The sequence below is a fragment of the Garra rufa genome, chromosome 13 (assembly GCF_049309525.1).
Source record: "Garra rufa chromosome 13, GarRuf1.0, whole genome shotgun sequence".
Taxonomy (NCBI): domain Eukaryota; kingdom Metazoa; phylum Chordata; class Actinopteri; order Cypriniformes; family Cyprinidae; genus Garra; species Garra rufa.
In genome coordinates, this window is record NC_133373.1 from 12,134,876 (window position 1) to 12,150,200 (window position 15,325).

At 35.6% G+C, this 15,325-nt stretch overlaps 2 protein-coding genes across 3 annotated transcripts in view; one reads left to right on the top strand and one right to left on the bottom strand.

The window, feature by feature from the left end:
* angptl1a (angiopoietin-like 1a) overlaps positions 1-8,501 on the top strand; it is a 29,189-nt gene extending 20,688 nt beyond the window's left edge. For both annotated transcript variants that reach the window (XM_073816707.1, XM_073816706.1), the window contains exons 3-5: positions 722-915; positions 3,856-4,126; positions 5,723-8,501. In XM_073816707.1, the coding sequence (XP_073672808.1) occupies positions 722-915; positions 3,856-4,126; positions 5,723-5,910 (653 nt within the window). In that variant the 3' untranslated portion in view covers positions 5,911-8,501. The remainder of the gene's footprint in view (positions 1-721; positions 916-3,855; positions 4,127-5,722) is intronic.
* The window catches only part of ralgps2 (Ral GEF with PH domain and SH3 binding motif 2), an 86,309-nt gene that overhangs the window by 52,672 nt on the left and 18,312 nt on the right, over positions 1-15,325 (bottom strand). The window lies entirely within an intron of this gene.

Sequence of the window (15,325 nt, forward strand, 5' to 3'; positions counted from 1 at the left end):
AATGGAGATGTGTATTTTTCTTATTATGTCTAAATATCATTTTTTTTTTTCATTTAGTACTGCCCTTCAGAGGCTACAGAAAATACTTACATGTTTCCCAGAAGACAAAATAAGTTAAATTTACCCTGATCTTCAAATTCAAAAAGTTTTCAAATACACAAAAATGCTGGAAATTCCAAGAATTTGTGGGACCTGAAGGATTTTTCTGAAGAATAGCAAGCAGTTTAACTGTTCAGGACAAACAAAGGGACTCAACAACTATCAATAAACTAAAAACCAGCTGTGGATCATTCAGGTAACAACGCAGTTGTTAGAACAAAGCATATGTAAACTTTTAAACCGGGTAATTTATATAAATTTAACTTATTTTCTCGTGTGGACTATATGTAAACATCTTTTATGTGAAGTATCTTATTCAGGTCAGTACTAAATAAACAACAACATGCATTTTGTGTGATCCCTCTAATTTAGGTAAAAATAAACATTTTGCAGATTCTGAAAGGGGGATGTAAACCTTTTGACCTATAAACTGTACAGTAAACACAACATAAATGCAACATTACAACTCATATCTGCAAAAAATGGCCCAAATGTAGAACCTGAACTAATTTGTGTGCTTGTCAGAATGCATGAGTCACATTGTAAATGCAAATAGTCATTCTGTCACTGCATTGGTCCAGATATGATATACTGAAATGAGAAACCAATTCTTTTCCCTCAGGCCCGTTCAGAGACTGTTTCCAGGTGCGGCAGGCAGGACACAGCACCAGTGGGATGTATCTGCTGAAGGCAGAGGGCAGTGATAGACTGATTCAGGCCTGGTGCGAACATAAATTAGACAACGGAGGCTGGACCGTTATTCAGCGAAGGAAAGATGGCTCAGTCAACTTCTTCAGAAACTGGGATAACTATAAGGTAAAGGTCCACAACACAACAACCAGAGCTTGCTGCAGAGCAATAAGCATGAAAACTAAGACAGTTACCTAGTAGTAATTTCCTCTCTTGGCTGACTGTTTAGTCTTCTGATAAGAAGCAGGGAAATAGGGAGACAGCCACGTTGTCTTCATTTACATAACTGCCCCACATCCCTGTCGTGTGAGCCTGTAAGTGATTTAGTAAGACAGATGGAATGTCTGATGAGCTTCCCAGTAAGGCTCATCAGTGATTTATGGTAGGTCAGTGGTTCTCAAAGCTTTTCAGGTCAAGTAACGTCACTGTTCGAATAAATAAATCAACGTACCACAGAAACAACGTTGTCTTTCTTAAACAGGGTTCGTACAGATACTGTAAAATGAAATTCCAGGACTTTTCAAGCACTACTTTTTGGATTTTCAAGGACTTCAATCAGAGATCTCACTTATCAAACAATGTCTTCTCTTTCAAATTAAAACCGTGGTAACCGACTGCCTTAATGGCATGATGTTTTCTACTGTTTAATAAAAATATTTACAAAACCACATCTAAATTTTCATCTGAAACAAATTTGCAATACATGTTCTGATGAACTGAATCTAACGATTTGCAAACCTGCACCGAAGTCTTGATCTGAATCTAATAATTCACGAACCCACTCCAAAGTTCCGATCTGAATCAAATGATTCGCAATACGTGCTCTGAAGTCCCGAACTGAATCAAATAATTCGCAAACCTGCACCGAAGCTTCGATCTGAATCAAATGATTCACAAACCTGCTCCAAAGTTCCGATCTGAATCAAATGATTCGCAAACCCGCTTCGAAGTCTTCGATCTGAATCAAATGATTCACAAACCTGCTCCAAAGTTCCGATCAAAATCAAATGATTCGCAATACGTGCTCTGAAGTCCCGAACTGAATCAAATAATTCGCAAACCTGCACCGAAGCTTCGATCTGAATCAAATGATTCACAAATCTGCTCCAAAGTTCCGATCTGAATCAAATGATTCGCAAACCCACTTCGAAGTCTTCGATCTGAATCAAATGATTCACAAACCTGCTCCAAAGTTCTGATCAAAATCAAATGATTCGCAATACGTGTTCTGAAGTACCGAACTGAATCAAATGATTCGCAAACCCGCTTCGAAGTCTTCGATCTGAATCAAATGATTCACAAACCTGCTCCAAAGTTCCGATCAAAATCAAATGATTCGCAATACGTGTTCTGAAGTACCGAACTGAATCAAATGATTCACAAACCTGCACCGAAGTCTCGATCTGAATCAAATGATTCACAAACCTGCTCCAAAGTTCCGATCTGAATCAAATGATTCGCAAACCAGCTTCGAAGTCTTCGATCTGAATCAAATGATTCACAAACCTGCTCCGAAGATCAAAATCAAATGATTCGCAATACGTGTTCTGAAGTACCGAACTGAATCAAATAATTAGCAAACCTGCACCGAAGCTTCGATCTGAATCAAATGTTTTACGATCCTGCTCCGAAGTTCCGATCTGAATCAAATGATTCGCAAACCCGTTTCGAAGTCTTCGATCTGAATCAAATGATTCATGAACTTGCTCCAAAGTTCCGATCTGAATCAAATGATTCGCAATACGTGCTCTGAAGTACCGAACTGAATCAAATGGTTCACAATACGTGCTCTGAAGTTTCAATCTGAATCAAATGATTCACGAACCTGCTTCGAAGTCCCAATCTAAATCAAATGATTTGTTACGCGATCTGAAGTCCTGATTTTAATCAAATGATTCGCAACAGGTGATCCCAATTGGAGTGATTCGAAAAAGTTAATCATTTTGCGACGCAATGGTTTAACTGATTCGTTGTTTAGAAAAACTCAGTTTCTCCCATCACTCCGTGCATTTTAAAATTGTTACAAGCAATGTCGAAATTCAAAATTGATTGGCTCTTTGAATTAGATTTTTTTTTTTTCGCTAGTGAATCGCTTGTAATGAATGATAGAAGTCTGAATCAATCGGAGTGGTTGCAGCATAATTGACTCCCTCAATTGATTCGGTTTATCTGTTACTCTTTTTGTGTCTTCAGCCATGTTTACACAACATTGTCAGTACTACTACTGGCTTAGTTCACTAGTTTTATGTCTTATTAGTTTTTTACTAATTTTATTAACTGAAATAAGTGAAAAAAAGTATTTTGTATTTTGCTTGAATTTTGCGTGAAAGGATATTAAAAATATTAAAAAAATTAAACACTTACTTTATAGATACACTGTCGTTCAATAACACAAGCACTTTTCAAGTAGCTATACAGGAATTTAGCTATTTCCAAGGGTTATCCAGGCCTCAAATTTCAAGAAGTCAAATTCAAGTACTTCAAGCACGTTAAGCACCTTGTACGAACCCTGCTTAAAGCGAAATTGACAATTTCACAACACATTTACTTTAGTATTAATGCTGAACAAAAAATACATTTTACTTTTAGTCCGGGAAACCAAATAACTATAGCTGTGATATATAGTAGGCTTGTAGAAACAAAGTGCATAATTCAATCCCTTTCCAAAAGCAATGGACCGAAAATGACCATTTTCCCTCTGTACACTGCTGAAATCAGTGGAAAAATCCAGTTATGCCTTTACAAAGTAGCTCTCAAGTTCCCTGCAAAGTCCGTCCTGGGAGTGTGACTTCACCGATTTAGTCAAAGTTGAGTGCCAGATGAGTGAATTGTAACTCCAGAGTCGATGGCCTACTACAGAAATATACCTCAAATCCTCCTCACTGACACGAACGAAATAAAAATGAGTACAGTAACTGCACACAATTGGGGAAACGCACATAAATCCACTAAACACGCTCAAGACTTAGACAAACTATTTCCATTGGAGAGAAGATCAAACTTCTTTGTCACATACTCTATCTCTATTACAGTTTCTCTTGTTTCCTCCCTCCTTCTCCCACTCAGAAAGGCTTTGGGAACATAGATGGAGAGCACTGGCTGGGCTTGGAGAACATCTATAATCTAGCAAAGCAAGGGGACTACAAATTGCTGGTGGAGCTGGAGGACTGGGTTGGAAAGAAGGTGTACGCAGAGTACAGCAGCTTCCATCTGGAGTCTGAAAGTGAGGCCTTCAAGCTGAGACTGGGCACCTACCAGGGCAATGCCGGAGACTCCCTTACGAGCCACAATGGAAAACCTTTCACAACGCTTGACCGGGATAAAGACGCATTTACAGGTTAGATGCTAGCCAGTCAATAGGACAACTGCTGAAGAAAATGTCAAACTGTCCGTAGCTATACAGGTTCAGTCCTGTTTAAGTGCTGTCAATTGTCCTAAAAAAAGGACTAATTAATCATATTTTTTTCTGAAATTAGTTGTGATTAATCCTACCTAACATTAAAGTTTTTAAATATACTTTTATATTACAATAATTTCACATTCAATCTTCAAATGAATGTCAAAACAACATTAAATCAGTATATTTTTAATATTTGTTAGACTTTTTTTTTTTTAGTAAAAAAGGTGACTATCACTGATACCAATATTACCGATGTCTCTAGGAAATCGTTATTTTTTCCTAATAGTTAACCATTGACTATAGTCATTCAACATTACAGAATAATAGGGCTGCAAATAGATTCCCAAAGGAATCGATTCATTGATTCTGAGGCATTGAGAATCAAGAGTTGATTCCAAAGTTTGGAATTGATCCCATCATGGGCATCAGAGCAGTTTTCGTAAGTTTACAAATGAAGCTTTATATTATAAAAAGGCTACTTTCCACAATCTTTAAACCCTGCAGTCATTGCAAAATTAGGTTCCTCCAATCTAAAAAAAAAAAAAAAAAACAAGAATCAAAAAAGAATCGAAAACAGCTGGAGAAACCCATTCTTGGAATGGAATCCCATCGATTCCTGGTTCTGGAACCAGGAATCAATTAATGAGTCCTTAAAGCTACAAAAGATATTGATTTTTCTTTTTTTTAAATGATCAATAGACATCACAGCAGCTAGGTTATTAGATTATTTGGCTGCTATCACTTTAAAGGAGAAATTCACTTCCAGTTTTTTGAGGAAAACATTTCATGATTTTTCTCCATATAGTGGACTTCTATGGTGCCCCGAGTGTGAACTTCCAAAATGCAGTCTAAATGCGGCTTTAAACAATCCTAGATGCGGTTGTAAACAATGTCAACCAAGAAAGGAAAGGTCTCATCTAGCGAAACGATTGGTTATTTTTTTTACTTTTAAACCTCAAACATTTGTCTTGTCTTGCTCTGCCTGAACTCTGTTTTTTTCTGGTTCAAGACAGTTAAGGTATGTCGAAAAACTCCTATCTTATTTTCTCCCTCCCCGACCCAGTGTTTGCAAAGTAAACATGCAAAGAAGATCAAACACCCTTAACAAAAAAGGTAAAACAGTGATGTAGGACGATTTTGAAGTTGAGGAAGAAAATGAGGTTTTTCCAACATACCCTATCTAAAAGCTAGGTAAGACAAGCATTTGAGGTTAAAAAGTAAATATATAAATTGTAATTAAAATAAATAAATAAATAAATAACCAATCGTTTTGCTAGATAAGACCCTTCTCCGCATTTGGGATCGTTTGAAGCCGCATGTAAACTGGGGCACCATAGAAGTCCACTTTATGGTGAAAAATCCTGAAATGTTTTCCTCAAAAAAAAATAATAATAATAATAAAAAAAAAAATAATAGGCTAGTCTTAAAAGATCTATTTTCAAATCTGTTCCAACAACTTGGAAAGCTTATAAAATTCCAACATTTTGTCATTCCAACTTATTGCATTCTCTTCCCCATCTTCTTCTATCCCAGGCAACTGCGCTCATTTCCACAAAGGCGGCTGGTGGTACAACGCGTGTGGTCAAACAAATCTGAACGGCGTGTGGTACTCCGGTGGCGTGTATCGCAGCAAGTTCCAGGATGGGATCTTCTGGGCGGAGTATGGCGGCGGGTTCTACTCGCTCAAATCAGTCCGTATGATGATCCGGCCAATAGACTGAGGTTTTTTCCCAGGACCTCACCCTCTTACCAAACCTGATTGAGTCTAAATTGCTTGAATGTACTCATAATTCACGTCAGCACTTATTTATAATCATATGTTCATGTTTATGAGGACTGACGAGTATAGCACAGTATAGTCGCCATTGGTACAACACCGACAAAATCATGAAAAGGAGTGGAAGGACAAGCGTTCTCCAGACTTCCTCTGGTCCATCCAAATGCAGAGAAGACGACCTAGTAAGAACTAAAAGCTGGAGCTGGATGACAACATGGTCAACTTCAGCTTTCATTTTTTCTTTCTTACATTCTTCTCCATTGCAGTCCATTCCTTCTGAATCTTCTTTATTGCCTGGACTGATGACACCACAGGTTTTTAATCAAAGATCTTCGCAATCAGATTTTGGCCTCTGGCTTTGGAGGTGTCTGTAACAATAAGGACTGGCACTGGGCTGAACTGTTTCACCAGGCCCCGTCTGCATTCGGGGGTTAATGTTGGTCTGTAAATATACTTCATGTTTTATATTTGTTCATTTTTGTATGAGTTAATTTAAGGACTCACCTCCAAGACCGCAGTATTCGTTTGTTATTTATATATCAGTGATTTATATTTATAACAGCTATACTCTTCCAATCATCTATTCATCCCCGATAATGATGTACCATTGTGCTTTTGACTTTTGTATACTTTTTTTGTATACCAAGAGAGAGAATAATACATTTGACTCCAAGGTTGTAACAACCATGGAAATTAAAAGGGACATGTCCCCCAACATCTATCTTAGAGGTCAATAAGTATGCATTTTTCATAACTAAATCTTAAATTCAGTGTTATTTTTTTCATAATATGACATTTTCAATAGAAACAAGATATTGAGACAAAAATGCAGGGCTGAACTAGATTTCATTTACTGGGAGTTAAATACCAGATGTTAAATACTGATTTGTTAAAATGGTTGGTCAATATTATCCAATAGCCTCTGCGGCCTTAATGATGTCAGAGATAAAGTTGTTCCAGAGCAAAATGAGCAAATCATTACATTTTAAATTAAAGATCCAGAATCTACAAATTGGCCTCCTTTTAATGCATAAGTTCGAATTTTAAGTGAATTGGTGGTGCCTAATAGGAAGTGGAATTTATTGAATTATTTAATACATTTATTCTACATAAGTATAAATATTTGTTTGTAAAGCCTATAAAACCCGTAGAAGGCCAAGAGATTTTGTATAACTTAGACATGGTTTTACTAAGTCTTGATGAATTTTTCACAACACTTGTAGTTATATGTGACCCTGGACCACAAAACCAGTCTTAACTAGCACGGATATATTTGTAGCAAAAGCCAAAAATACATTTTATGGGTCAAAATTATTAAGATATTAAGTAAGGATCATGTTCCATGAAGATATTTTGTACATTTCCTACCGTAAAAATATCTAAACTTAATTTTTGATTAGTAATATGCAATGCTAGGAACTTTATTTGAACAACTTTAAAGGCAATTTTCTCAATATTTCGATTTTTTGCACCCTCAAGATTCCAGATTTTCAAATCGTTGTATCTAAGCCAAATATTGTCACATCCTAACAAACCATACATCAATGCAAACTTATTTATTCAGCTTTCAGGATCATGTATAAATCTCAATTTCAAAAAAAATGTACCCTTATGGCTGGTTGTGCTTCAGGGTCACTTAGAATTTCAATTCATTTTAATTCTACCTCCTAAAATTCTAATACGAATCACAATTCTGCATCCTGTTTGTGATGTGAAATCAGAGGTAAAGAGCAAATTATTAGGGCTTATAAATTTCTCGATTTTAATTGATTCTCATTTTTACGAAACAATATACATTTTTAATTCCCAAAAATCGATTAGCCTAGCCTGTTCCTAAAAGATATCCTAAAGATAGGAACATTGTAGCGCACATCTAATAGTAATAAGCTTTGTGCTTTGTTCCTTTTAATATGAAACTCTCTAAATTATGTCCATTTTATTACAGTTCTCAAACAATAAATGTCATTTTGATGCCATTTAATGTGGAGTGACAGATGATAATGTAGAACAGCATTAGTTGAGTTTTTTTCCCCCTCAAGAAAATTTGGCATGTACTGTACCTGATATATATCCGAAATAATTGATATTGAATCGAATCAAATCAAAAATCGAATCGATACACTAGCTTGTTAATCTGAATCGAATCATGAAACGTGTGTCAAAACCTAGCCCTACAAATTATACACATTATTACAAATGTTAAATGAAAGAAAAAAGGGTCAGTTTTGATTTTTTTCATTTGGTCGTCTAATCACCAATATTTGGTTACACCGCTGACTCGCTCATAAACACATGCAAAACCAGAAAAAAACCCTTTGTAGAACTGTATAATTTATGCTTGACTTCCCACATAAACACACAAACAGAGACAAACATACTCGTCTCTGTAGTCTCTGATGGTCAGAGACTATGGGGGGCAAATACTAATGCCTGAATGTAATTTTGATACAAACAATTTTTTTTGTGTGTAAATGATCTCTGAATCCACTCTTAACGCTGCTCCAACACTGAATAAAACAGCGTCCAAAAGTCTGAGTGAAACCTTTCTGCACAGTATATACGAAGTCACAGCTGGTTTTTCAATTACACAATTGATTTTTCTGCAATATGAGCAGGAGTATGTGTGTGAGAGTGTTCGAGACCGAAAGAAACAGAGATTTCATGTCAAAAGTATGCAGACATGTGAAAATGGGAGGACTACAGCACATAGAGACAATGAAAAACACATTTCTGCCGTCCAGTCACGAATGGAGGCGAGAGAGACCGAGACGAGAAAGAGAGAGAGAGAGAAAGACAGAGATCCAGAGGGAGGGAGAGAGAGATGGAGACAAAAGAGCAAGACATTCCTTCCATATAAAGTGCTTAGGTTACAGCTCCACAAAAGTGTATTTCATAAAAGTTATGCCTCCCTGTTCCCGGCTTCCCCAGTGGGACTATCTTTCAAAACGTCCTCCATCACTCACAGCCAAGCATCTAATTCTATCGGGAGAACACAGACGCACGCACTCAGAAAGGAGAGAAAGACAAGGCAGATGAAGTTTTGCGAGCGGCCTGCGCTCTAACACGTTCTAAAAAGCTTCCGTCTGTTTCCCAGCGTGCATCTCCCCGTGGGGCACAGATCACAGGCTTCACACTTTCACGCACGTGGCACAGAAGAGTAAATACTCACACTTAGACAACAAGTGCAGTCACAATCTGGCCATAAACTTGTTTTTTTTTTTTTTATCTCGTAAAAGCTTTTGTTGGACAAAGACTGATGAGCACTAAAATCATCAGCTGTGAAAGTAGTACGGTTTTGGCGTATTGCACGCTGTTAGCTATTGGAATTTAAACCGTACTAAAAACTTCACTAAAAGATTCAATGAATCATGTAATATAAAATTCATGTCTGTCTTTCTTCAGTCTAAAAGAAATTATGTTTTTTCATCTCTCTATATAGTGGACTTCTATGGTGCCCCGAGTTTGAACTTCCAAAATGCAGTTTAAATGCAGCTTCAAATGATCCCAAATGGAGTTATAAATGATCCCAGCTGAGAAAAAAAGTCTTATCTAGTGAAATGCTGAAGTTGAGGGAGAAAATTAGATGGGAGAGTTCAGGCAGAGCAAGACAAGATGGGCATTTGAGGTTAAAAAATATAGAAATTGTAATTAAAAATAAATAAATAAATAACCAATCGTTTCACTAAATAAGACCCTTCTTCCTTGGCTGGGGTCATTTACAGCCGCATTCGGGATCGTTCAAAGCCGCATTTAAACTACTTTTTGGAAGTTTAAACTCGGGGCACCATAGAAGTCCACTATATGGAGAAAAATCCTGAAATGTTTTCCTCAAGAAACATCATTTCTTTACAAATGAAGAAAGAAAGACATGAACCTCTTTACATTCTGTAAATTTTTGTTCTGGAAGTGAAATTCCCCTTTAATGTAAATGCATAATGATTAAATAAGTTGAAAAATATAAACATTAGAAGAAAACTTGAAAATCACAACTAACTGAAAAAAAATTTAAGCACTAAGAATCATTAAATGGAAATAAAAACCAAAACTGAAAATTGAAAATAGAAAAATACACAATTCAAATGATCAAAATACTATATGAATATGAATAAGATGTAAGTAATACTAAAACATCACCAATCCAGTTCTACTTCGATGTGAGTAATCACATTTAGATTGTATTTATTAATTTAGCTGAGATGTTTTTCATGAAAACGACTTGACAAAAACATTACATGACTAAAAAAAAAAAAAATGTACAAATTAAATTTAAAACAGAAACTCTAAAAATAAAAACCGAGCTTTAATAAAAAAATTGTGTTACTATTATATTAATATTAAATAATACTACAACAACACGCTCCAATTCTATTAGTTTGATGCAATTTATTCACTTTATTAAGCTGAAATGTTTTTTTTTTTTTTTTACAATTTTACAAGTGATTCACAATTTTACCACTGAAAATACATCCTATTACTATAGCAATTATAATATACTTTGAACTTTGCAGTGTGTGGGATGATAGGAGTTCCAGACAGTGTGTCTGCAGGGGGTGCTGGCATTACGTACGTGTGTGTGTGTGTGTGTGTGTGTGTGTGTGTGTGTGTGTGTGTATTGTGGTTGTTGGCGGCCGGTGGGAGAACAGAACGCCTGTCAGCATCCAATCCAACGGAAAACAAAGATGTTACAGCTGTTTACCAGAGGAAGGTCAGATTACACATGCAATTACTTATTTAAATGAGGACCACAGACATCTGTTGTTATTATGCCAATTATAAACACTGCAATGTAATCTTAACCCAAACTGCATTTTTTAAATAAATACAATATGATTTAAATATATTTATCAATCAGATATGGCCAATATGAAACCGCATCAGAATCATACTTCTAAGGACATTTCCTCAAAGTACGTACACTCTCCAGAGCGACAATGGTTTAGATCAGTGAGCATTCACAAGACTCAGTCTAAACATGCACACACACAACAGTGCATCCAGCTGGAAGGTTCAGTGTTTTCAGTAGGGAAATCCTGTTATTACAAAACAGGCAAACCATTTGGACACTGACCTGTTCCTTTACCTCATCTTCCTCTCAATATCCTTCCAGCTAGTTTTTCTCACATTCAGACAGGGATCAAGCTGTCTGGACATGCTCAGAGCCCACCCCACCACCTGAACGCTTTCATAACACACCACAAATTACCATCTCTGATTGTCAAAGCAGAAGTAGAAAGACCAAAGGGGGAATTCACCGAGAATGAGTTAGGGTCATTTATATGCATAGTCTGTGTAGTTTTAGCATCAGACTCACTAAAAGAATTACTAAGAACAGGCACATCATTTGCGTAATGGTACATCTCGCAAGCCAGGTCTGAGGGCTAGGTTGTGAAAGATGCAGGAGACTACTACTGTCTGGCGTACTTTTCTAGGGCTGTACAACAGCACTAAAACAAAACTAAACTAAAACTAATTCAAAAGTGAAAACCAAACAATAAAAACTAAACCAAGACAAGATAAAACAAGTAACTAACTAAACAAAACAAAACAAAATTAAACAAAACCTGAGGCGAGATGAAAACCAAACAAACAAAAAAACTAAACAAAACAAAATAAAACAAAAAGCAACACAACAAAAACAAACCCAAGATAAGATAAAACAACAAAATACATTAAAAGCCAAAATTAAACAAAACAACAACTAAACAACAAAAAAACACAAGATAAACAATTAAATAAATAAAAGACCAAACTAAACCAAGACAAAATAAAACAAAGCAGCGCAACGAAAAACTAAACTTAAAGGAAAACAAAGCAAAAAACAAAACAATAACTGACAAAAACAAATTAATTCAAAAACCAAAGCCACACAAAACAAAACAAAAAACAATTAAATAAATCAAAAACCAAAAGCAAACAAAAAGATGAACAACAAAACAATAAAACACAAGAGGTTAAACAAAAAAACAACAACACAACTAGATAAAACAATAAAAACAAAATAAAATCAAAAACATAACTAAACCAAGGAAAGATAAAACACAACAACGCAAAGCTAAACTAAATGAAAAAGAAAAAAAACTGACAAAAACAAATGGTTTCAAAAACCAAACAAAACAAAAAATGAAACAAAACAAAACAAAAAAACAAAACGCATCACAAAAAAGATAAAACAACTAAATAAATTAAATTAAAAACCAAAACCAAACAAAACAGAGGCAAGATGAAACAACAAAACAATACAAAACAAAATAAATTAAACAAAAAACAACAAAACTTAGACAAAATAATATAAAACAAAACCAAACACAACACAAGATAATCAAAAACAAACTTAACCAAGACAAGATGAAACACAATGCAACACAAAACAAAACAGGCAAAAACAAACTAAATAAAATACAACAAAACAGAACAAAACAATACTATACTACTGCTACAACAAAACCAAAACATGATAAAACAAGTAACTAAATAAATCAAACACCAAAATAAAACAAAACTAAGGCAAGATAAAACAACAATGCAAAACAAGAAAGCAAAGCAAAACAAAAAACATGGATAGTCTCTAACATCCCTGAAACACTCAATATTACTTAAAAAGAAACTAGACTTAAAAAAAGGGAAATTACTACGTAATGATTATGTAATATGTATATAAAACATTGCTGGCCTGTTAATAATAGCTACACTGCAATACACGGCTACTGTACCATAAAATAACCATTACACAAGATTTTGGTCATACCACTCAGCCCTAAATTATACTGCAGTCAGGTGAAAGACAGGCTCCACAATCATCTACAGAAAAGCCACTTAATCCATAAAAAAGCAAGATGGACAGACAGACACATAAACGTAGGAGGGTGTAACGGGTGAAAGAACATCCAGCAGGTCAAAAGGAACCATTTCAGTATTAGGGCCAAATCTGAGGACACGAGATCCTCCAGTTCTCTGCCTCAAATTCCTCCATCTTCCTTTTACTCTTTTTTTTTATTTATTTGAGCAGATTTACAAGGAGAGTGACTGGCAGTTCTTTAATACAGTTCAGACCTCATGTTGTACAAGAGAGTAGTATTTTCCTCTCAGCCTTCCAAAGAGCCTGGGAGTCCTCCAGCCCTGTACCAAAAACACCAGGGCAAACGCACGGAAACATGACATACGTAAAGCACCATGCGGCCAGTCCTGTTTGGAGTGATTCATTTGGTTCAGGAAGGAACAAGATTGTGCACCAAAAGTATTCTCGTAGCTTTATAACATGGACTATTTTAACAGTGTCCTTACTACCTTTCTGGGTCTTGAACATGCCAATTGTGTTGCTGTCTATGCAAGGTCAGAAAGCTCTCGGAATTCATCAAAAATATCTTAATTTGTGTTCTAAAGATGAACGGCATTAAGGTGAGCAATTAACGACAGAATTCATCATTTTTGGATGAACACAGCCTAGAGGAACTAGGACACATTTTTATTCTCCACTTCTTTCTAACTTAAGTCAGTCTAATGTCAACACATGATAAAACACACTGGAGAGAGGCAGAGCGAAGGACAGAGTATGTAGGAGTGAGTACACACTATCACAGCAGACTTCCTCTAATTTATTGTAATTATTGATTTCTCACTTATACAGTTTCGCAATAAAACACATACATAAGAATGGTGCCAAGAAGATATGAGAAAACAGACACGTCTGCAAAACATTTAATGAAAGTCAAGCGAAGAGTCAAAACACACACACACATTTTATGTCACTCGAAAGAAATGTTTCCCAATTCGCTTAAGACACAGTTTGTGCTGCCAGTATTAAAAAAAGACACATAAAAGAAAAACAGTTAAAGAAGGGGAAGAGGATTTTGCTTTAACCAATACATGTGTGTATCCAGTGACTCAGGAGTGTTTCCCATTGCCCATCTTAGCACTAAAAGCCCTGAACAGAAGACTGGGATGGCGTTCAGAAGATGACGCAATTCCAACACAAAAACAGGGCATAACTGCTATAAAAGATGCTGATCTTATATAAAAATTGTTATAAGCATGGAACTGAGCAAAATGCATATAATGAAGCGGGTAAGTGCACGAGTGAAGATGTTTTGATAACCTTGTAGGGATTTCACTAAAGCAAGTTTTCACTACAAAGGAAGTACACTGCCACAGACATTTCGCAATATAATATAATATAAAATGACATAGTATTCTAAAATAAACACTAGAGCTGTTAAAATAATGAACTTTTGTTTCCCAGCCGTAGGTAATCACAGCATGCCAATATACAGCCATATCGCACGGCTACGAGTGTGATGTTGCATTTATACAACAGTTCAAGGGCATGAGTCTGTAAATACTTAAGAAACAACAACAAAGAGTCTTTTGTGCAGAAGTACTTCCTTCCGCCGCCGCAGTTTCAAATCTCAAGTTGACAGTTTAACAGCTGAGCCCAAGCTCTGCTACTAATTTGAAAACGTCACTTTAAAACTAGTAACGCAGAAACACTGAGTTGCTTAATTGAAAGCTTATTGTAATACTATAAAGCTAATTGTATTATGTAGAGTATTATATGAGAGAGAGATGGACAGAGCGAGTGTGATTACCTGCATCTGATACAGCATTCATTCTTCAGCTCAATCTCATTCACCATAAAACATTAGTTTGTATGTCTGTTGAGTAAAGCGATATCTTTGTCATACTATCCTTTTATCTGTAAAGGCTGATTTCAGTTGACAGAGCTGCTCAATGCATTTTTTGGCTGTGTAAAAATAACTTATACTATTGTTAAATACTACTATTATTTATATAAAATATTACCGTATTGACTCGAATATAAGACAATGGTTTTTTTTTCTTGGAAATACATCTGAAAAAACACGGTCGTCTTATATTCAGGGTCTAGACTTTGACGTGTCAGTAACACACCCACAACAATAGGTGGCGCCAAATATGCGTAAAACGAGTGTGCCAAGAAATACATAATTTAATGTGTGTCGGGAAGTTAGAAAAACTAATGAAAACTAAATAAAAAGAAAAGCTTACAGCGGCAAGAGTCATGACTGTCATGTAAGCCTGATGATGGGACCAAACTTCCTCTGTAAGTGATTTCAAAACGTAAGACAGTACCCAGATTTTAAAACTACAATAAGATTTAACTTCTACTGTTAATGAATTTTTAGTAGGTTACTATGAGATGGATAGCCTAATTGTTATATAATACAGATGTGCTACCTGTTATTTTTATTGTATGTCAAAAAGTGTGAAAATAGTTTAACAAAATTGTTTTTTTTTCTTAATAAAACACAAGACAAAACATGTGGTTTTCAAAAAGCCTTTTCCCAAAAGGTACATCTTGAATCTTATAATCAAGCTCATCTTAT